At 38.1% G+C, this 23231-nt stretch overlaps 4 protein-coding genes across 6 annotated transcripts in view; 2 read left to right on the forward strand and 2 right to left on the reverse strand.

The window, feature by feature from the left end:
* The window catches only part of LOC103466609 (uncharacterized), a 2631-nt gene extending 1549 nt beyond the window's left edge, over window positions 1-1082 (reverse strand). The window contains exons 1-2 of one of the 2 annotated variants that reach the window (XM_008412310.2): window positions 758-1082; window positions 188-372 (exon numbers count right to left, since the gene is read on the reverse strand). In XM_008412310.2, the coding sequence (XP_008410532.1) occupies window positions 188-372; window positions 758-872 (300 nt within the window). In that variant the 5' untranslated portion in view covers window positions 873-1082. Of the gene's footprint in view, window positions 1-187; window positions 373-747 lie in introns of both variants that reach the window. The other variant, XM_008412311.2, reaches the window with a different exon arrangement.
* A 633-nt stretch (window positions 1083-1715) lies between these two features.
* ch25hl1.2 (cholesterol 25-hydroxylase like 1, tandem duplicate 2) lies at window positions 1716-2924 on the forward strand. The gene has a single exon (XM_008412309.2). It carries the CDS (start codon window positions 1894-1896, stop codon window positions 2725-2727), a length of 834 nt encoding a protein of 277 aa, XP_008410531.1. The 5' UTR covers window positions 1716-1893; the 3' UTR covers window positions 2728-2924.
* Window positions 2925-4237: 1313 nt separating this feature from the next.
* tspan3a (tetraspanin 3a) lies at window positions 4238-8670 on the forward strand. Its single transcript, XM_008412308.2, has 7 exons — window positions 4238-4445; window positions 5957-6148; window positions 6327-6401; window positions 6814-6915; window positions 7040-7186; window positions 7271-7354; window positions 7897-8670. The coding sequence occupies exons 1-7, from the start codon at window positions 4380-4382 to the stop codon at window positions 7987-7989; spliced, it is 759 nt and encodes a 252-aa protein (XP_008410530.1). The 5' UTR covers window positions 4238-4379; the 3' UTR covers window positions 7990-8670.
* pstpip1a (proline-serine-threonine phosphatase interacting protein 1a) lies at window positions 8317-23211 on the reverse strand. 2 transcript variants are annotated; one of them, XM_008412307.2, is made up of 15 exons: window positions 21462-23211; window positions 20454-20554; window positions 20303-20377; window positions 20139-20173; window positions 19923-20029; window positions 19766-19828; window positions 19240-19344; window positions 14437-14482; window positions 14121-14200; window positions 13280-13378; window positions 13099-13195; window positions 12862-12949; window positions 12668-12744; window positions 11138-11232; window positions 8317-11038 (listed from the first exon to the last, which is right to left on the reverse strand). In XM_008412307.2, the coding sequence occupies exons 1-15, from the start codon at window positions 21489-21491 to the stop codon at window positions 10907-10909; spliced, it is 1230 nt and encodes a 409-aa protein (XP_008410529.1). In that variant the 5' UTR covers window positions 21492-23211; the 3' UTR covers window positions 8317-10906. The 2 variants fall into 2 exon arrangements, with proteins under 2 accessions (XP_008410529.1, XP_008410528.1); XM_008412306.2 differs by having other exon boundaries at window positions 11138-11235.
* Window positions 23212-23231: the final 20 nt, after the last annotated feature.

Genomic DNA, 23231 nt, shown 5'->3' on the forward strand with positions numbered 1-23231 from the left:
TATATATATATATATATATATATATATTATATTCTTCTGGATTGAAGTGTATCGCACCATAACTTTAAAACCCACAATAGTTCTGTCACTACCTGCATCGTTCTAGATATTGTTTCTTCTGATGTGTTCCTCTGATATGTCTCTTGTTTCAATGCATCAATGTCTTTGTGTGCTGGTGTAAACTTACCATCTTTCTAGCTTTTTCTTCAAAATACTTCCTCTTCTGGGCCACAGCAAGATCTTTGCCTTGATGGCAGACGAGCCTTTTGGAGCCCACAAACATGAAAGGGATTCCGGTGAATTCAATCGAAGGCATCCCAGAACCGCCGGCCCACTGCCAGTGGACCCGGTTCACAGGTAAAGGCTGCCAATCTGTGGATCAGCAATCACAATCATAACGTTTAGGATGGGCAGCTGACGGGCTTGAGTCTTGCGCCTTTTGTGATGTCATCAACCATTCAGATACACACAGCACAATAATTTTTTTTCTGTTCAGTGTGCTTTTTAAAAAACTTTTTCAAAGTGGAAATCTACACTTTTCTACCCAGCTATGTTTTTATCCTCAATGTACCTTGGTTAGTTAAAATAAGCAAACCAACAAACATTGTCTCTTTAAACATGGCAACTCAAGTATTTTGGCAAAAAAAAAAAAAAAAAAAAAAAAAAAAACACTTAGACCTAACGGAAATAATGTTATTCTTAGTAACATTATTCATTTGTCTTTAAAGAATCTTGCAGGAAGAATACCTTCCTATACCTTTGTCACTGTAATGTCGGTCCACAGAAAAAGTGACAAACTTAGTCAGAGACTCCTTCTCCAGTCTTTTGACCAAAGCGTCCACATCTGCAGAGCGTTCAAGTTGGCTCACCATATTTCATATCTGAGTATTAAACCCGCACAGAAATACATGCAGCGAAATAAAAACACGACAGATCGCCTCAAAACGTCCGTGAATTACACGAGAACCAATAACTGCGTCCCATCCGTCCCGCTGATCCAATATGACTCCCACCTCGTAATGGAAAAATGGATCCGTGCTGGAACCAAAACAAAGCCGTGGCGTGTTGGGAAAGAATTTGGTCCGGATGTGTCTGTGATAGGATGAATTAACAGTTTGTCGCCCTCTGCAGCAGGGAGGTTCCAGGTTTATTTGTCAGTTTTTAAATAAGTTTTCTATAGCATGCTATATTCTGCAAAAAAGAATTGAACCAAATATAGTTCAACTGTAATTCAGTTTTCCTGACCAGTAAAAAAAAAAAAAAGGGGGAAAACAGAACACTTCACTTTAGTTTATAAACCTGTTATTTGTAAAAAGAAAAAAAGGGGGGGGAGGGAGGAGAGAAAAAGAAATACAAAGAAACACAAAAAACATTGACACCCATGAATTCTTGTACAACTTTGTGCTGGTTTATAACAAAATAAATCTAAAAGATGTTGATAGTTTGCTTGCACAAGAGCCTGTGTTAAATTTAATCTTTAGACTTTGCATTTTCCAGAAGCACAGTATGAAGGCGTTTTCTTTATTGTTAGAAAAAATATCTAGTTTATCCTTCAAAAGGTACCTCTCCTTTGTGCCTTGGTTCTGAAATAGGGATACACCACTAACAGAGATATTGAGAATTTAGTTGTTCTTTGTTTTGTTTTGTTAGGTTTTTTTTCAATTTGAAACAATTCTCCATGATGAGTACTACAACATTTGAACAGTGCGCTTTAAGTTACCAGTTAACCAGGGTGCATGAATAATTTGTCGGATCTGTTTGATACTCGATGCCACCCACGCTGAGAGTGGAGCATAGGCAGACACTCGTGGGCTGAAGTGTTCAGCAAAGCTGCTGTGTCTGACTGCAGCATCTTCAGTCATCAAAAAAACTGCCTCTGATTTGCTCCTAAGGATGGCTTTTGCAGATCACACCATGGATATCTGGACAAATTACTTGGGACAAAACTCTCTCCTGCAACCTCTATGGGACACCCTGAGGCTAAACTACTGGGACTATGTGAGATCTCCACTCTTCCCCATTGTGCTAACCGTGTCTTCGTATTTCATCTTCTGCATTCCTTATCTTGCTTGTGACATCATGGGGGATAGATGGCCATGGGTGCAACAGTTCAAGATACAACCTAGCCACCGGCCGACAGCCTCCACATTGCTCCACTGCGCCGGTGTCACCTTGTACAACCATGTGTTTCTCGTGCTCCCTGCTTCAGTGGCTCAGTGGTTATGGAGACCACCGGTGGACCTCCCGGACCAGGCTCCCAAACTGCTAGAGCTGATTGCCGGGGTGATAGGCAACCTCCTTCTCTTTGACTTCCAGTACTTTATTTGGCACCTGCTCCATCACAGGATCCGCTGGCTGTATGTCACCTTTCATGCCATTCACCACAAGTACTCCTCTCCCTTTGCTCTTGCCACCCAGTGTCTGGGTGGCTGGGAGCTGGTCACAGTGGGTTTTTGGACCACTTTAAATCCTGTCATCCTGAAATCTCATCTACTCACCACATGGGCTTTCATGATAGTACACGTGTATGTTTCGGTGGAGGATCACTGTGGCTATGATTTCCCCTGGTCTACATCTCGCCTGATTCCGTTTGGCATGTACGGAGGACCCAGCAAGCATGATGTGCACCATCAGAAACCCAATACTAATTTTGCACCTCACTTCAGTCACTGGGACAGAATATTTGGCACACATGCCGACTTCAGCTTCTGTAATGCTATGGAATAGCATGCATTTGACAGCAGTTGTATTACAGGCTTGTGCTATAGTATGGCTGTGCATGAAATTTTTCTTATAAAAACACATAAACAGATGTATAAAGTTAGTGAGCTGCTTTATTGAAAATGCATCACATTCTTGAGTGTGTTTCAATATCCAGTAAGTATGCTTATGTAACAAACTCCAATAAAAGCATTTGTCATCAATATGTGTGGTCTAAATTAATTATGAGTCTCAAATTTGTCAACAGAAAATATTTTTTGACTACCTTGTTTACTGTGTACCAACTTCAATGATTATAATAAAAATGACCAGAATAGACAGATTGCTTAACACTATGCTGATTATTGATACAGTCTGTAAGGTTTTCCACAATTCTTCATTAGGTTACAAAAACATTCATCTGTGTAACTTATTTGAGAATTATATATATTATAGATTGACACAAAGTAGTTGTGAAAAAAATTAAAATAAGACAAATAAGAAATAAAAATAAAAACTGAAAAATGTAACATGTAACATGAATTTGTGGTCAACTTCCCTCAATCAAAATGTTATTGAACCACGTTTTGCTGAAAATGCACAGGTGTGTCTAACAGCGCTGCACATCCAGACTCTGAAAAGTTAATCCATTCATCCCTGAAAAATAGCTCAGTATCATTTGGATCAGATTGTAAACAGTGATTTTCAAGTCTTTCCACAGATTCTCCACTGGATTGATCTCTGGTCTTTGGGCCTCATGTTCTGATACATGAATATGTTTTGATCTAGAGTTGAGGTGATTAAGGTAATCTAACTCCTCTGTTTCAAGTCTTTTCCAGCATTCAACAGATTTTTTGGATTACTCCATCCGACATATGATGTTGTCTACAAATGATGTGGCTTTAGGTGAGCATGCCACACTTTTTTTAATATGATTTATACATTATTTTTCCACAAATAATTTGCATTACTTATAGTTTCTCATTGACATACAATCTCAATAAACTACTCTGAAGACTGTGTATATAACAAGGTTAAATTAGAAAAAGTTTCGTAAATTTGTTAGTATATCCAGTAACTCACACTGGTACAAAAAATGGCAGAAAAAAAGCAGTATTCATTTGGCCACTAGATGTCGACAAAATACCTCCCTTTAAAGTTCACAATCTCCTTTGTTTTACTCAAATTTGCTATAAAAATGTTTTTTGTTGAATATATATGGAGTTATGTGCAAATAGACTCAACCAAAAAAAAAAAAGTTTCAACCAAAAAGAAAATATGATTAAAAGGTTTTTAAGATTTTTTTTGTTTGACTTTTTTTTTTTGATTGAATACTACTTTTTTTGTTTGACATGATTTTTTTTTTTTTGATTGAATAATTGTGAAACAAATCTAACTCCATACACATAACTTATCTTGAATATAAGAATTTAGTCACCTGAGATCATATGGGTCATATGGGTTGGTTTGGTAAATGATTTATTCAACGCTCGCTGCTTGTATTCCGGATGTTGGTGGCGCTGTGTCGCCTCGCTGTGTGTGTCCGTGTATGCGCAGAGTTAGGATATGGCTGGCGTAGAGGGCAGCAACAGTAGAAGCAGCAGCAGCAGCAGCAGGGACATGTTGGAATAAAAAACTTCGTTGTTTTCTCTCTGGAGCAGCTTTAAATCTCCGCATTAATGATGGGACAGTGTGGAATTACGTCCTCGAAGACGGTCCTGGTCTTCCTAAACCTGATATTTTGGGTAGGTTTGCAGGTTTTTTGATTGTTATTATTATACGTGCGTCACACAAAGTGCCCCCCCCCCCTATTAGCTTAGCTTGTCTGTAGTCAGCTGCCCAACCAGCTTCAACATGTCTGATATGTTTCACAAAAGATTCACAGAAAGAATAGCAGTAGAAACGAATCCACTTCAAAAATGCAGGGTGTGATGCTGTATAATTTCCGCTAATTGTTTTTGTATTTGTTAGCTGAGTTTTAGCGTTAAGGAGCCTTCGTTTGCAGTTGTAGTATGACTTTTACTCTTCCTAGCGGTGGGGGATCCTGTGTAGATAAAAACAGACCAGAGAATGATGCAGCAAAATTGTTTGCTAGTGGTCTAAAAATAGCAAACTCACAAGGCAGGAGAGTTGTGTTAACTCAAATCAGGGAATAAAACATAATTTTAATGATAGGTGCATGTTGAGTTGTTTAAATGAAGACAGATAATTTATTGGGAACATTAAATTGCTTTTGTAACAGGTAGTGTATGGCTTCATAATAATGTACAAGACAGAATCAGCTGAACCTGCTAAGTCAAAACGATCCAGTTTTTTTTTTAATTCTGTGCATATAAATGAAAATAAAGCAAATATAGGGATAAAAACAATAATTTGACTACATGACCTCAAAATTACTGATGTACTGTTGTGGAATGTATGAGGACAACAAACGAGTCCAAATAAAAGTATGTTAAAAAGAACCAAAAAAAAAAACAACCCCGTAGTAACTTTGGCAAAAAAAAAATTGCACAATATTGCAATTTCACTGCTATATAGTGTAGAATAGTTTACTTAATTACACACTGAAAAACTAAAATTGTTCTGATAGCAAAACCAACAATCTAATATTTGAATCTTTTTTCTAAATTACAATCTTTGATCAATTGGTAGATCTCAGTAATTATTTATATTCTTATGGTTCCAATTTCTTTATTAATTACTTAAAATATTGGAATGACAATATTGGTTGTTTGGTAACATAAGGAGCAACTCTTGCTGCGTTTTTTGGAGCCAATATTTTAAAGGCTTTGTTTTTCAAAAAATGGGTGGTTGATGATTTTCTTTTTTTTCCCTTTTGTTATGAGGGCTATTTAAGGTTTTATATAAACAAATTTAAGCATTATGCTGGTAAACGTATCCACCCTCGAGCAAAGCAGGTTTTAAGCAGCAACAAGTTTTTCCTGAACTGGTTTTTCCAGCAGCAACAGCCAGAGAAAACTTCCAGATAGGATAACCTAGAAGAAATGCTTTAAGTACTGATATATAGCAACAGCAGTCAAAAAGAGATTGCACAAATTTAATATGCAGAGGAGGCAAGAAAATTTATTGTTTCAGAACATGGCATCAGCTTTGAAGCATAGTGATGAAACAGTCGTGTTTTGGGTTCATGTTTCACCTGGTGAAAATTTTTTGAAGCTTTTTACATTGTGTTTATTTTTGCGTTGACAGCAAAATTAAAAGTAAATGCAATGTAACATTTTCTGATTACCCACAGGCTGCAGCTGGCATCCTTTGCTATGTTGGGGCCTATGTTTTCATCACTTACGATGACTACGATCACTTCTTCGAGGACGTTTACACTCTGATCCCTGCAGTCATCATCATAGCAGTAGGCGCGCTGCTTTTCCTCATTGGACTCATCGGATGCTGCGCCACAGTGAGAGAGAGCCACTGTGGACTTACCACGGTGAGTAAACCAGTCCGACTGCAACGTTGCGCGTTTTATTTCACTTAAAATTCTTTTCTAATTCATTCTGTTTGGTTAAACGTCGAGCCACAAGCAGTGAATAATACATTTGGAAAAAGTAACTTGAACAATGGTATCTGCTGTCCATGTACCTAAAACCTTGAAATCCAATCCACAGTTTGTCGTCATTCTCCTGCTGGTTTTCATGACGGAAGTGGCTGTGGTGGTTCTCGGATACGTTTACAGAGCCAAGGTGAGAAAGAGAAATGTAATTGTTTAATTTGTGGCACAGGCGATCTTTTCTGATAACTCTTAAATTCAACTTCAGATTATTATTATGCTGACCTGTAAAATTGAGAACCACAGGAAAGGGTGCAGGCTACTTGCTGTGTGATGACTGAGTTGACTAGAAAAACCAGAGGTAGTGGATCTTGGACTTTCATCTGTGTGGTTTGACATCACAATATGGACTGGTCTGGCGAGCGCTTGACTCAATTGTCTTAGCATTTTCATGTGGACAAATGTGTGTGTGTGTGTGTGTGTGTGTACCTAGCCTTAAGCAATCCTCCACCTTCTCCCATCAGCTCATGTTTGCTGTGAGGCTGTTAAATATTGTCTTTGTATCTAAAAGAGCAGTAATGTTTATCCTCCTTTACTGTTTCCAGGTTGAAGACGAAGTCAACACTTCTATCATGAAAGTTTATGACGAGTACAATGGCACGAACAGCAACGCCCAAAGCCGGGCCATTGACTATATTCAGAGACAGGTAAATAAAAGAAAGAAAAAAAAAAAAACTTTTTATTTGTAAGCCATCTACGATGGCCTTGTGTTGTTCCAGTCGTGCATCTGTTTCCAGCCATCATTATCGACTTTCTTGTTTTCATTTTCAGCTTCAGTGCTGCGGCATCCACAATTTCTCTGACTGGCGGCACACACACTGGTACAAAGAATCAAAAAACAACAGCGTTCCCATCAGTTGCTGCAAAATTGCAGGCTGCACAGGGTCTCTTACTCATCCTGAAGACCTCTACCAAGAAGTAAAAAGGCTTAATTATTATTATTTTTTTTTAATAAGGACTTGTAGTTTTGTATGTTTGAACATAATTTGTGTGTGTTTGTAGGGCTGTGAAGCGCTGGTCGTGAAGAAGCTACAGGAGATTATGATGTATGTCATCTGGACTGCGCTGACGTTTGCTGCCATCCAGGTAATTCGCTCTACTTTCCTTGTGTCCTAATTTTGTCCCTTTTGTTCACCCCTTCTCTCTCTCCATTTTTGTAGTTTCCCGATTTTTTTTTTTTTTTTCATTCAAATTTTTATTTAGAAACAACATGAAGAAAATGCTTCTCATCTGTTCACATCGAGGGATGTAATCTTTCACAATCCTCTTTTCAGTTTGTTATATTAATCTAGACAGCATACCCCTTCATGTGATCATTCAATATCTGGTATCTAGTATTCTTTTCTCTGTTTTTTCCCCTGTCTCCTCTTTCCTTCCTTTCTTCCTTCCCTCCTCCTTCCACTTTCCTCCCTCTCTTAGAAAAATGGGAAACAACTTTTCAGAACCATAAAGTTTCCCGAATTTAAGTATTTCAATTGTAGGAACAGCTGCTCTAAAATCATAGTGGGACTTGGTATTTAATTTATTTAGATTGAATGTAAAGAACTAACACATAGGAAAAGATGAACCTGGAATAGTATGGGATATATCAGATGATAAAGTGTGGGAATGTTTGTTTGTCTTTCCAGATGTTGGGGATGCTGTGTGCCTGTGTCGTGCTGTGCCGCAGAAGCAGAGATCCTGCCTACGAGCTTCTTATCAGCGGGGGTACCATAGCGTAAAAAGTGAAACGATTTTCTCAATTTTTCTGAATATGTATCTTTGGTGAGAGGATGCAAAAACTATGATCATGCTTTATCTTTATACACTAAAAGTAAATGTATGTTAAAGTAAATCCCCCCCACCCCCCCAAAAAAACACAAAAAAACATTTGGTCCATTTTATTTAACTCTTCTGAAAGTTACCCATAATACTTCTCCTTTTAGGTGGGATCCGAGGTTTATGCTTGTTTTCACCCAAACCAAATTTTGAAAACACGAGTTATGTGTAGACAGGATAGTTTCCTTATTGTGGTTTGCATTATTTCTATTTTTGAATCTATCATGTACTTGAATGACAGACAGAGATTTCTACTTTGCTCCTGCTTTCTGAGGATGCCTAATACTCTATTTTTAATTTTAACGGCATAAAAAATGGACACCATCATCTCCTGATTCAGCAGCATGGTTTTGTGTGCGAGCTCTTACAGAACTGACTTTAACTTATGTGAGTTTTATTTTAGGAAATACATGTATTTAACCTTTGATGTATTAATTGGTTTTCAGATAGATTTTGTTTTTCTCTCATATCCGTTTGTTTGTTCCAGGTACTCTACTATAATATGGTTTATTCATATTGTCTCATATATCAATGATGAGACTGAAGAATGTAAATAGTGTGTTTAAGTAAAAGTTGAGAACAAATTATATCTCTTTCTGGTTTGTTAAAACATCTGCATTACAGCTTTACTCTTTTTCTTATGCAGTTTTTCTTTGTCAAGATTTTGGTGTTTTCATGTTGTGTCAGTTTCTAAAATTCTCAGATTCTTACAAGCTAGTTGTAAGATGCTCAGTTCAAAATAGTATTATGTACAATGAAATTCAGACTTTAGATACAATGATTTCTTCAGGATGCAACAGAGATGTGGTCTTTTCCAACGGAGATATGGAAAAGACCACATCTTTTTACCGTAACCTTTAAAAATTAAGCTATTGTCTTTGAAAGTTAACAGATTGTACCATTCACTTAATGTATGAAACACAAATGAAATCAAAATGATAAAAGGTTGCTGCTTCCATGGGATTTAATTAGGAAAGTAGCCGGCAACTGACACCAATGAAACACGGTTGATTTATTGATCATCTCAATAAAATCAAGAGATTCTTTTGGTTGATCCATCTGGTGCATAAAGGGAAGTGTTCATTCAATGCTGGGGCGGACAGAAATCTGCAATCAGTTTTTTTGGGAACGGTTAAAATGCTATTTCCAAGCAATTTAAGATCCATTTTTCCGCAGTCAAACTTTGCTGCCTTGAACAATATTGTTTTGTACGAATATTGTAATTGTGTATATACTTGTATTGACCTGTTTAGCTCTGGTCAACATCTACAGTGGTTATATCAAAATTAGAGTTGAGCAAATTCACCCAAGGGTTAACAATTCTCGGAGAAATCGCAAACCCCACAGCTACATATTAAAGCTTGCAGGACTCCGTTAGAAATACACAGAACAAACATGGCTCGTTTCTGTTGCCCAGAGATTGCCTCTTCATTGTGACTGAACTTTTGGTGTGCAAAGTTGTGTCTGCAAGAAAAATTAGCATACCTCAGCTGTCATGTGGTGGAAGGTAATTTGGACTCGTTTTGCAGCCATTTGCTCAATCACTCTGTAGAGCAAAGTATTGTGGAGTAAAACGTGAGGCCTTCTAATCAATAGCTTGGCCCAGACTGGCTCATCAGTAGGACAATGATCCCAAACACAGCAGCAAATCCACAAAAAGCTTAGAAAACTAATGCAAATGTTGCAATGGCCCAAGACTTTGACACCACTGAACTGTTGCATAACTTGTATAAATTGCACAAACCTCAAAACCTGAAGCAATGTTAAGAGTATGAAAATAAGAAAGTGATAAAACTGAATTATGCACAAAAGGCCTTTCAGTTACTTCAACACATGGTGGTTTTAACAACTCCCATAAGTAATATTTTTTCTCGCATGGATTGTACAAGTTTTTGCTTCGTCTTTGTCAAATAATGACAAACGTGGAGTCCACAGGATGCTTCTGAACACTTGCAGTTGGAAATAAATAATCTCAAATGCGTCAAAGGCCAGTACTTTTTTTTTTTTTGCCATTTCCTGCTAAGTAAAACCAGAGCTGGAAAAGGACTTGCTATTATCTAAACTTTGTCATTTTTCATATGTTTATTTTAACCCTGCTAAACCACATGAGCCCAGTGTTACCTCTGCAGGTCACTTGTGAGACTTTTTCTGCATTCTTAAAGTGTCTCTGCTGTGTTTATATAAGTGGTAGCTACCGAATGAGTGGCCTCTCACCAAAGAGCATTCAGACACCAAAGACAGCAGGGGCCTAATATACATGACCTACAAAAGGTTCAAATCTTAATATGAGTATTTGCATGCCTTATAAGTACGCATGGAAACTTCACAATTATGTTTTTTATTTTTATTTTATGCAAACAAGACATAAATTACATTCAAGGCAACAACAGGAATCATACAAAACCTTTGAAACTTCAGACTCAACATTGAACTAAAGTGTGCGAAGAAGTTTTAGTGCCATGTTTCTGTGCAAAAGATCCGCACGACTCTTGGTTGCCAACAGTTTGAGAAGGAGACGGTAAGATGATCCCAAAATAGATTAGTTTTACACTAATTGCCATATGTGTACGTGCCATTATTTACAGATCTATGTACGTAACATTTCTGGGTTCAGTGTGTTGCGATCAACCTTTAGTTCAAAGGATTGTAAAGAACAAAGAAAATGGCTTGCTTTTGGAAATACGCTCTACGACCAGGAGGGGCTGCTGGGTGTTGGCAGGGGGACCTTTTCTGAAAGCGTGCATGCCACTAAGATACCTTGTGATTTCAAGGTACAAAACCATTCTGAAATGTACATGTAAAACGGGCTGGCCTGAAAACTTATTCCTTAGAGAGATAAGAACCAGGAACCAGACCGGACTGACCATTTCTTTGCACCGTCCACCAACCATCTTCTCCCTCATCTATCACAACCACAACATCCCCAACAGATATTGAGAGTTCATCTTCCCCCTAAAAGAAGAACAGCAACAGTCAAGTTCACAAATTGCCCCTAAAAGGCAAGAAAAACGGAAAATCTACATAAATAATAACCAGTGCCAATGACCAGACCTGTGCTACATAGTCGTATACAGCCTTGCACTCCTTGCTGCACTGGTTGAAATTCTGGAATCCAGGAATGGAAGCATAAACACCCTCCGATGTTCCTGCTGAAGACAAACAATCGGTTATTATTAGGCTGAAGGTTGCAATTAACAACTCAAAACATGGACCATGGAAATAAATGTCTTGATCTAATTATGTAATTTTCTATCCGGTTTAATAAATGTTTTGAAAATGATCTTCAGTATCATTATTCTAAACACTCGGTAGACGAGCACTGCTGTTTTAAATATTCCTCCATCCAAATAACAACTGTAAGAAGATAAGACAGAGTTTTCTACTTTTTTCCTTTTGCCTCTGTTAAAAAGAGCACACCAGTTTTTGTCCTAAATATAGTAACTCATTTTAATATCTGCTGTGTTAACACAAAGGCTTTGACTGTCTTATCTCTAGAGTTTTGTTTCTCTTTTGACTGGAACAGGTTTGGGGTTAGAGCGTTGGCAAACTTTTTTTGCGCTACGGCCACAAACATCTATGTATTCATTTTATTAGGATTTAAAATGATTCACCCACACAAAGTACTGCAAAATTGTAAAGGGGAAGGGAAGGGTTGCATGTGTTTTTACATTGTGAAAATCTGAAAGGTTCTGCATATTTAGCCCTCTTTACTTTGACACATGTAAATAAAATCCAATGCAAACGGTTGGCTTAAATAGTAAATAGTATGTCTGCATGTAATTTATTCTCCAGGTGTCCTGTGTTGGTCTCTGAGGTATTCTAGAGAATATTAGTGAACAAGGGTTCACTGACGCATCATGAAGACTATGGACAACCACAGAAAGGTCAGTAGGGAAGTTGCGGAGAACAGAATTAATTATAAAACAATACCTCAAGCTTTGAACATGTTATGGTGTTACAGCTCATCATATGAGTCTGGTATAACTGTGGGCAGAGGTTCACCTTTCCTAGACATGCAGTCACTGCTACAGCGATACGTGCTTGAATGGCCCAGTCAAAGCCCAGACCTAAATGCAATTGAAAATCTGAGGTGAAACTTAAGATTTGACGTTCAAAGACATTTAAGAGTGTTCAAAAAGTTCAACACCTATAAATTTGGTAGATGTGAACATATAGACTAAAGGGGGCTGCAATTGCAGCAAAAGTATTGACTTGAGGGCAGACTTATTCATATGCACACTGCTTTTCAGATTTTTGTTTGTAAAATTTGGAATCCCATCTGTCGTTTCTTTCCGCTTCACAATTCTGCACCACTTCATGATGATCTGCTGCATAGATGTCAATAGAACTGATGTCTGTGGTTGTCAAGTAACAAAATGTAGAAAAGATTTAAAGGTTATTGCAAAACCTGTATTTCTGTGGAGATCATTTTTATAGGAGAGAAGCTAGAAGTTAGTTCACTGGTTGAGAAAAAGTTTATAAACTAAATTTAAGCAGGGTACGGCTTTTGTTCATTTCGCTTTGTCTGGAAGAATCGTTATGAGAACTTGTAGGATGAGTTGAATAGCACTGGTACAGTACCAGGAGCTTCTGACACTCCTTCATTGATGGTCAGCTTGGAGCCAAATGCACAGCTTCCTGGCAGCAGATTTGAAATCCTAAAGATTATAAAAAGCTGTTAGAGAAGTCCACTAAAATATGACTGAGAGAGAGAGAAAGAAAAGAGAGAGTGCAAGAGAGATAAGAATTATTTTCATTGACCGTCATAATCCAACCTTTTCTTGACTCCCTCTACAAATCCAGCACTGCCATTCGTCTGCACAGAAGCATTATTCTCGTAGTAACTTTGGTATCCAATCGGAGCTGTGGGCAAAAAAAAAGGATTAAAATCATTTCAGTAAGCTCCACCTAGCCCTTCTGCAATGCCTATTCAGTTGAAAGATAATATTGAAATGATTTCTCAGAATAGAACATAGTCAAATCAGGAGAAGAAGCCTGCAGGCGTTACATACCGGGGGGCGTCGGGTTGCACTTTTTCATCTCCACAAAGTTGTTGTTGTCTGTGATGATGTCACAGTTTTCAAGCGAATTCCGTACATTCTCACAACACTGAAACAAAAAGTTTGTCAGGAAGGAAATGTAAATATGTGGCGCCGTATCCCTGACAGCTCAGTATGTGTGAAACCAGCTGACCTCGTCGTCTTTAACACACTGCATCGACAGCTGGTTGCAGTGCACCCACAAAGCATTCCTTATGACACTGATGCGATCTTCCTCTTGCTGCTGAAACATCTGGAAGACAAAGGTTTTGGGGTTTACATAAATGTGTTTAGCCCAGGGGTGGGCAACTCCAGGCCTCGAGGGCCAGACTCCTGCAACTTTTAGATGCGTCTCTACTTCAACACACCAGAGTCAAATAATAAGGTCGTTAGCAGGACTCTGGAGAACCTGACTGAACTGAGGAGGTGATTCAGCTGTTGGATTCAGGTGCGTTGGACCAGGGAGACATCTAAGAGTTACAGAACACCGGCCCTCCAGGACCAGGATTACCCACCCCTGGTTTAGCCTCTAGTTGCAACTCCATATTTTAAACCTCATATTTGTTGGCATTAAAGAACATGTTCAAGTCTATGTATGACTTGAACATGTTGACTAGTATGACTTTTCAGTGAATGACTTTTCACGAGTATGACTCTCTTTCTGATTTACTGCTTTGTTTTCGTTCCCCTCTGCGCCGGAACATGCGGTGCTTTGACGGTGTTCACCTGTAACTGAACTCATCCGGATGCTCACAGCTGCTGTAGCGCTCCAGCCGCAGCCGTGTTGATGCTATCAGTCATATTCAGGAAGAGTCGGGGCACGGACATGTCTTTTCAGAATAATGACTTACTATGTGGTGTGCAAAGGGGAGGTGTTACATATTCTGACTGAAAAAACACAGACGTGCCACCAACGCTGCTCTGGCGCCACGTTGGTGGCATGAATCAAATAGCATATTCTAAGTAACAACTGGAAAGGAACAACGGCGTCTTACCTCACAGATCTCAACATGCGTCGACTCCCACTCTTGTCGAACCCGGTCAAGCTGCTCAATGTTTGACTTGTACTGATTCTCTAAAGGTTAATCCACAGCAGTTTTACGTGAGACATAAAAGTGCCACTTTTGACAACCTTGTGTTTACATTCTGCGTATTGTACTTTTCGTGGGTTAATAGGAAAAAGGAAGTAAGCATGACCAATATTCAGAAAAAAAAAAACATGTTCCTGATAAACCAAATTGGATTATAATGTAAAACATAAATTTACAAGTTTTTTTCTCCCCTTAAATTATCTAGCGTCTTTCTCCTTACCGGCTTCAGCTGCAGCTTCTCTGCACTGTTTGGATTTGTTGTTCATCTAAAACAAAAATGACAGAAAAAAAAAATAGTGCATTTCATTTTTTTCCCCTTTTTTTCATCTTGCTGTGCAAAAGGATAGGGTCACCCTCATTTCTTCATACTTTGACTCAGACTGTTATTTAATGTTTTAATGTTGAGCTGGTCATGAGGTTTTTTTTCTCTTTTTTTCTTTGTACATTGCTAGTTCATTTTCATTGCGATACCTGATCATCTTAGAGGAAAAAACTACTTTCACATTTGTGTCAATCAAATGTAAATAAAAAAAAGTTGTATAAATATGCACAGCCTTAAACTAATACTTTGTTGACACATCTTTATTATCTGACAATAAAATTTAAGGAACTGGCCCATTTCTGGTTGCCACTGGTTGTGTTTTGTATGTGATAACCAACCAATCATAAAATGTTTTTTATGATGCAAGTCAGACTTTTGCCAAGGTGGATGGAGTTATGAACAGTTCTAATATTAAAAAAGCTTTGGCAAGACATCTTTGGGTCCCTCTGCTAGGAAGCCACAGCCTCACAATCTGATACATCTGAAAAAACTTTACAGTGGAGTACATTGAGTAAATATTAGTGAGATTTTGATAGACTCAAAAAAAGAAGACTTTTATGCTCAGATTAAATCAAAGGGAGGCTCGACAAAGTATTGGTTTGAGATTGTACACAAACTTGACATTTGCATCAATTTTATTTTGTATTTTATTGCAATATACTTTTAAGTTGAATTGTATAGGATAAATATCACATGAGGTGTAAATAGTTTTGGTCTCTTTTGTTGTTGAAATTTTTCAGGGTCGTATGATAGTTTCTCTTTGAGCATAACATACTTTAACTCACAGATTAATATTCAAAAGAAGAAACCCAGTTTAGATGTAAGAAGAGGAATTGTAGATTTACACAACTTGGAAACATTTTTTTTTTTTTTTAGAGCTACTTCTAATTTAGTAGGATGTGTCATCATCACTTTGCTCAAGTTGGGAAGAACATTAAAACTGTCACCCACTGATGAAAGAAACTGATGACGATGTTTAGGAAGAGCCTTATGCCAGCCATAAATCAGAAAACTACCGTGTTTCCCCGATAGTAAGACACCCCCGATTGTAAGACGTATCGGAGGTTTCAGGGGGGTCGGCTAATATAAGCCGTACCCCGGGAAACACGGGGGTATTGCCGCCTCCCTCTCATCTAGCTGCGCGCCGCCTCCTGCCCACGTCCGCACCGTCCCCCTCTCCATACGTCACTGCGCCGTTTTTGTTTTTGTAACCATAAAAATGTTAATTTTATGGTTAAAACAAAAAATTCGACAATTTTTTTCCAATATAAGACATACCCCGAAAGTAAGACATAGTGGGGCTTTTGGGGATAAAAAGAAACTAAGACACTGTCTTACTTTCCGGGAAACACGGTAGTAGTAGGACCCACAATCAAACAGTGATGGTAGAATCATTCTGAGGGTCTATTTCACGGCCATTGGTACTAGTGTACAAAATGCAGCTAATTTGGTTGAAAGTTGGACACAATTATGTGTTCCAGAAGAATCACAATCCCACAGACCAAACAATGCATACCTGACCTGACCATTGCAGTAAGCTCTTCACTGCAATGAAGAGCTTACTCATTATTGCTTAAGCGGTAGTTCACAGATTGACAGTTTAGGCTAGAAAGGAAGTGAGAATGTGAGTTATAAGAGTTTTTATTTTTAGATGTCACTGTTGTTTAATGCGTTTTTCTATCATCAATAGGTAATAGAAAAATGTTTTGTTTGATTTGGGGGGATAAAGGGTGTTGTTACTTTGAATGATAAAAGTCTGGGTTTACCTCACATATTTAAATAGGCTGTTCACCAATCACTGCCAAATAATTCACTTCTAAGTAACTGAAATTCGTCCACGAAGGATTGTACATGTGTAACATGTTTGTGTAGAATATATATAGTTTATTTTATCTAGATATAAATTTTTTGTGTTCATGGACTGACTCAGATTATCAACTAGTTTTACAGAACTAAACAGAACTACTTAAAATAACCTGTTTGAGCTTCCTACAGCAAAAAAGGCTCTTTAAATAAATCATAAAAACTAATAGAAACCTGTTTCAAACAGAATTGTCGGCCAACTGAAATGTATGCATACTGTGCAGCATGCACACTCAAGATTGGGTTGGGACTCTTAGCATGAATTATTTCACCAGTGGAGCTTGACATGGAGGCAATTTGCAAATTGCTCTGTGGAGGTGTTCAGCAAGTGGAGCTTAATTTAATGCTGAAATTCCCCTCATGGTCACAGTCATTAAAGAAGGCATTGTTTATTCAGTGTGGGCAGGTGGAAAAATAAACGCAGCATCTCCATAGAGCTCGTCAGCATAGAGGAAGCGCAAAGTGCTACAAAGTTTCCTGGTTGACTGATTTGCTGACTTTGGTCATAAACCAACACCAGATGATAACATGAGTCCCGAAACCATTTCTCTCTACTGTCTATGAATCTTCACAGTCATCTGAGTCATGTCTACAACAGGTAGCTGTTCAGTTTTTCCTGAATATGTTTTGACGTATATCCAAGAGATCCTTCCCTCCTCTCTCCATCTTTGTCAAAAGAGAAAAACCAAAATTCAGCCGAGGTGGAGGGTTTTGCTTTCAGCTTTCAAGCATCTACAACCTGGTTTTGAAGCTCATTCCAAAGAAATAACATAAGCAATCCCATCATGATAAAAAAAAATGACCAAGCACAAATTCCACTTCTAACAAAAGACCGAAACAAGCTAGGTGAGGGACGAGAAGGTCAATGATTTGATGGGTCTCCATGTTCTTCAAAAACAGGAGCTCCCAACTTCAAGTTGATCAACTGTGAGCCTAGACACGGACTCCTGGATAGATGTTAAAACATCTTTAGGAAAAACTGAGCAAAACCTTGGTTGTCTTTGGTTTGAGCCTTTATGTAATATTCTTATTCAGTCTTCCTCCAGGTTCTGGCGCGAAACACAAAAATGTACTTTTATATGAAAAGAGGACTTTGGATCATGTAGTGGAAAATTTTAAGGTCACTATGATTATTAACTAAATCAATGCTTAACAGTATTATGATTCTTTTGTGACACACGTGCTCCTGAGAAAGTCTTCCTAAGCAGTTTCTCTGGCCTTGGTATTACAATGAAGTTATTAAATTGTTTCTTCTATGCACCCTCGTGACGTGTTTGACTCCCCTGGTGAAAGAAGATACATGTACTTGCTGACTGTTCTGTAACCAAGCAGTTTGTCAACTATGTGAATTAAATGAAACCCTTCCTACAAAACTGAAAGTTTTATTTTGCTCGGGGATCTTTCTCCTTTCTCCTGACTGCGATCAGTGTGAGCAGAGACTTCGAACCCTGTAGAGCCTTCGAATAAATACTGATTAAGCATATATTCTTTCTCTGGTTCGTTGGGTTTTGAAACAGTTTTCTCTCACTCTTTGTTGAAGAAAGATTTCCTACAACAACCACTTGTTTTAGGAGTGGCCTAACAGAAGAGATGTGACAGCTGTAGCCTTAGACCTGAATGCGTTTCAGTGTGATGGCTCTTGAAGCACCGACTCCAGCCACAGTCCCTGCCTTGGAAATCTCTTCCAAACCCTAAAATGAATATAGATACACAGTCCTCTGAAAGCTACAGTTTCCCCTGTGGCTTGTGGACCTTTTTCTTCTACTCACCTTTCACACAGAGTGCTAATGTGCATGCACCAAAGCACTCCGTGAACAGTCATCCTTAATTCTAAGAGGATGTCGATGACTGAAGTCTGGACAACTGTCAATACAGAAGACTAACCCACAGAGATATGCCAGAGCAAACAAAGCAAACAAACTGAAGGCTGATATTGTAAGGGAACCTGAACTTCTTTAAAACTTCAGCACCACCACGTGCTCATCACTTTCATGCCTCGTAATAAAACATGCAAAATGAGGAACGACCAGGCAACAAGTGCGTCTACTGGAGAATGTGTAGACATTCTATTAGGGGTATTAGGTGACTTTTCTCTGTAGAAGATCACTTTTTATTGCTTCCATATCTAACTTGTTTTATAGAGGTATGCGGCAACGCATATAAAACCAGCACTAAACCTCTGTCTGTGATAGAGAAGAAAGCTGTGAGAATTTTGCATAACGTGAATGAAAAAATAACAACACTCTAATAAATTGTTTATTCAGTCAAATATCTTGAAACTGGTTAATTAAGGGACCTGGTTAATTTAAATATATATAATATCAGTTATGTGTAAAGCTAGAAAGTGATTATTGCCAATTCATTTACAAAAGTTTATTTTTGTTTTAAGATCAAGTGAGAAACAACAGAAGGAAGTGCGATTTCAAAAGAACAGCAGTGTGTATACTGCTTTAGAGTAAATGTGAATTTCAGTGCGTGGCGTAAAGCTGCGGCACACTGCTTTACTATGAATCAATTCAAGATGCTTTAACAGTTCTCATGTACCTCTGAGTTAATCATGAGGAAAATGCTGCTGCTGTTTGTAACTTATTCTGTAAGCTGACGTAATACACGTGGCCATGAAATGTATTTTTTAATAATTGAGAAAGGTTTACATAAGACTTTTCTTCTTCCTTCCTCCTACTCGTGCAGAGTAAGAAATTCAAGAGTATGCATTTGTGACCTAATGATGATGTGTTAAGTCGAGTAAATAAACTGACTGGTTGATTGCATGGATGTTCAAATTTTCAGAAAATCTAACGGAGGATGGAGTTATTTCGAGAGTCACATGTCACTTACCTTCTCAATCTGTTTGGGAGTGGCCGTGGGCGCGTTGCCCAGCCTTTCAGCCGTTTGCTCAGCCTCATCCGCCTCCTTGCAACGCTGCTCATAGGATTTTTTAGACTGTAAGAGTAGGAAACAGAGACAATGTGAAACCAATGACAGCCATACATTGTGCATGGGCTTCTCGGTGTGTGGCTTTAACAGGAAAGAAAGATCATGGGGGGCTTGGTAATGAAAAAAAGATGTATAAAAAGACAAAGGAAAACACTTGCCACTTCCTTCCTAGCTGCAAACCATTTCACATTTTATATTTTCATTGCACCACAAAGATATTTTCAAACTACTTGGTTTTTAAATATAAAGAAATGTGATCAGAAAATAACATTTCAAAGAAGTGAACTCTTTTCTTTGCATGTAAAAGCAGAAGCTACATGGGCTAAAACTGATAAACTGTTGCATGTGCGACAGACACTGTGGTTCTCAAAAACACGAATCACAAATTTTTGACATCTATTGCCATGAAAACATGAATTGACCTTACATCTATGGTTTTCTTGTAGAGAGACACTTTTGTTTTCTGGACCTTCTCCATGATGACCTCAAACTAGTTGGAAAGGACATTAATTTATGTCAGAGAGAAGGAACTCCATTACACTTCCTTATTATGTAGTCACCAGAAAGAAAAAATGGATATGAACCTTTTTTCTCTGCTCTTTCTGTCGCTCTCTGAACTCCTCCATTCTCTTCACCTCTTCCTTCAGGAACCCAGAGAGCTGAATGTGCAAGTTTCCAATGTTTTCAATTTCTGAAAGAAACCAAAGCATGCAGTGAAAATAGAGAACCTTGGGTGAAAGACGTTATTTAAGAAAAAAGCAAGCTGATTTTTGAGGGGGTTTGGAGTATTGTATGCTTACGTGTTTTCATTTCATCAAATGATGCTCTCAGAGTGCTGTGAGAGTAAATTGAAAACTGTTATGACATGCCAGACAATCATGTCTCTTATACATTATTGCGTAACATATGATAATCAGTATTTTTGGCAAAAAAAAACAACAAAAAAAACACCCAGATCACCTACCAAATCTCCGTCGAACCCCCTGCCTTTCGAGCTATTGAGACCAACTCTTTGCCATATTTTTCCTCGGCCGATGCTCTGCGTACATAACACATTCATCAGCGTCTCAGTTTAGAAATTCAGACATGAATTACCTCAAAAAAAGACAGCTCACCTCATTTTCAGGAGGTCCTCCACATCCTTACACGTACGCCGACCCTCATTGAGTCTCTGAATAAGAGTTTCATAGCCAGCGTTGCTGATGAAGTCATTCCCCTTCATAAAAGAAGCAGAAGATTCATTGCTACAGCTCAGTTCATTTGAATGAATATGTTTTTCCCCTCATCTATGCGTTTTAACTGCAGCTCATTTAGGGTGAAAGGCAAATTGTCAGTTGGAGGATTCTGAATGGAAACAGCTATGGTGGAACCAGTGTCAAACTTTCACATGCACCCTAACGTGATGAGATTTTACATATGCAAACTAGGAATAGAGTGAAAATATAAGGAAACGTATACGAATGGAAAAGTTTGGCTGATGGTCTTGTCTGATCATTGAGCTCTTTGTGCTTCTATTTGGTGAATAAGGGAGTCGATACTAGTCAGGAACCTAAAAATGCAGATCTAATGAACCTGGATAATAACATCAAAGTAGCAAAACCCCAAACTGATGTTATACGCAGGAAGATACAGTAACGCTGTAAAACACAATTGTGCTTCTTGCGATAGGTGGTTTTATCATGAAAACAGAGCCACTTATAAAAGTAACACATTAAAATTTGTTTCAAGCATAGTAACAGAAAACGTATGAGCAGATATAAGGAAAAGACTAATCTGAAGTCAGCTTTAAAAAAAAGTCAAACGTTGAAAAGAATATGGTTATTAAAAAACAAAATACAAAAAAGTTAAAATGTATTATTTTCAAATTTCCAGTAAAACATTTGCAACAAGGACTTTTTTTTTCTTGTGACATTTTCTTCAACTTTCCATCCATCCATTTTCTTTACACCCTTGTCCCTCAATGGGGTCCAGAGGGTTGCTGGTGCCCATCTCCAGCTAACGTTCCGGGCGAGAGGCAGGGTACACCCTGGACAGGTCGCCAGTCTGTCGCAGGGGACCTTCAGCTTTCAACTACACATAAATAAAATACAAAAGAGGAATCAGTTTCTTTAAACTTAACTCACCCAGAAGGAATCTTTAAATTGTAGGGACATCTTTGGCAGTGATTGAAGTTAATCCCAGTAGAATATCTCTACTTTTGCTATCAGTCACAAACCCTCCAGGGGAGTAGCAGGCTGTAGCCCGATGCGAGTCAAATGCATCATGCCACACTCAGGAAACAAACTTGCAGCAGCTCTCACTCACTTAGTCATATCATTTAAATAAGGAAGAGCTAAAGCGGGTCAACATCCGCTGCAGCCGAGATGACATGTGTGATGGCAGCCAGTGCAACTTCTCCTTGAATGTGAAAGATGATAAGTTTTCTAAACTTCTCATAAATGCTCACATGAAACCAGAGGAAATGCTTTTTTCTTCTGAATTTTTGTTAAAATGTTTATCTGAGTTTTAAAACGGAACCAAGTCTTCCTGTTCCTCCAGAGTGTACACAGTAAGGCTCACACAACAACAGAAATGTCCTACTAAGTTTTGCAATCTAGTAGAATATATTGCAATTTGTTCTAGTGGTGACATAATACGGATGCCAGCATAGGATTTTTTTTAGCGGCTCTATAAAACAATGTGGATGACATTTACTGGTGCATATCAGGTTTTACTTACAATATCATGCAAATGTTCATTTTTATTTCAGTAATTTTATTCAAAAAGTTCTTTATTAAACACAGTGATACCCGTAAGGCTTAAAGCATTCTTTTGAATTCATTTTGAAAATTGCCGATTCCACCCAATATTAGCGCAAAATTCAGGCCAGCACAATATGACCTAAACAATAATGGGGAAGGCTGCTATCGTGAGTTGTAAAGCAGACAGTCACTGACAACTTCCACAAGAAGCTTAAGCCACGAAAGGTCATTGCTAATGAAGATGACTTAGTGATGTGTCCAGCCATAATAATGGGAAGTTGAGTGAAAGTAAAAATTGCGGTAGAAAATGTTCTTTTGTGTTCAGGACATTTGTCACAACTGTGGGATTCCTTGTGTTTAGCCACCGCTGAAGGGAGGAGCTTAAGCTGCTTGAGGTCCAGTTTGACATTTCCACAGAGAGTGATGACTTTGCGAGCTGGGTCATCTGCTGGTGTTGGTTCACTCCATTTTCAAGTCTAATGTCATCTAGCACTTTATTCTCCTTGTTGCTGACCATCTATATATGGAGATGCTCATTTCATTGTGCAGCACGACTTGGCACCCATTAGCAAAAATGCCAAATGATCATGGTATCACTGTGATTGACTGATAAGCTCTCCTGATGTGAAAGCCAACAGAGAATCTATATTAATCCATCTCTTCTGAGATCTGCTGCATTGAATGTTTCATGCAAAAGGAGCCCTGAGCAAGTAGTCAGTTTCTATAGCGTACATAATTTTTCATAAGCTGCCATTTTTATATGAAATATTATTTTTTGCTGATTTTATGTAATATTAGAAATTTCTTATTAAACAAAATTTTGTGGTTTTATTAGCTGTAAGTACTAAGCATTACAATTGAAACCAGTAAAAAAAAAAAAGACTTTTTCTGAACTGTAAACTTCTAAATTTGAAGGAAATTACAACCAAAAAAATTTTCTCTGCTAAGATTTCTGGTGTTTAGCAAATGGAAACAATTTTGATAAATGTAACTAATCTAAGACAAAAGAATGTTGGTCTGCTATAACTTTAGACAATGAGAAATTTTTTTTTTCCGTCTTCTTATGCAGTATGTCAATACCTGGTTTCAACCATCAGTTTCATTTTAATTACCAAACTAAAACTTTTTGTTCACATACCAATTACTGGAAAT

This window comes from Poecilia reticulata, linkage group LG6, assembly GCF_000633615.1.
Source record: "Poecilia reticulata strain Guanapo linkage group LG6, Guppy_female_1.0+MT, whole genome shotgun sequence".
NCBI classification, from domain to species: Eukaryota; Metazoa; Chordata; class Actinopteri; order Cyprinodontiformes; family Poeciliidae; genus Poecilia; species Poecilia reticulata.

Bases quoted from the DNA above. Each gene is read 5' to 3' on its own strand.
- pstpip1a (XM_008412306.2), bottom strand. From the start codon at position 21,491: ATGTCCCTACAATTTAAAGATTCCTTCTGG. The intron at 20,030-20,138 runs GTAAGCATACAA...GGTTTCTTTCAG, and splicing joins ATTTGATGAAATGAAAACAC to AAATTGAAAACATTGGAAAC. The intron at 11,039-11,137 runs GTCTGGTCATTG...TTCTTCTTTTAG, and splicing joins TATACGACTATGTAGCACAG to GGGGAAGATGAACTCTCAAT.
- ch25hl1.2 (XM_008412309.2), top strand. From the start codon at position 1,894: ATGGCTTTTGCAGATCACACCATGGATATCTGGACAAATTACTTGGGA.
- tspan3a (XM_008412308.2), top strand. From the start codon at position 4,380: ATGATGGGACAGTGTGGAATTACGTCCTCGAAGACGGTCCTGGTCTTC. The intron at 6,149-6,326 runs GTGAGTAAACCA...TCCAATCCACAG, and splicing joins GCCACTGTGGACTTACCACG to TTTGTCGTCATTCTCCTGCT. The intron at 7,187-7,270 runs GTAAAAAGGCTT...GTGTGTTTGTAG, and splicing joins CTGAAGACCTCTACCAAGAA to GGCTGTGAAGCGCTGGTCGT.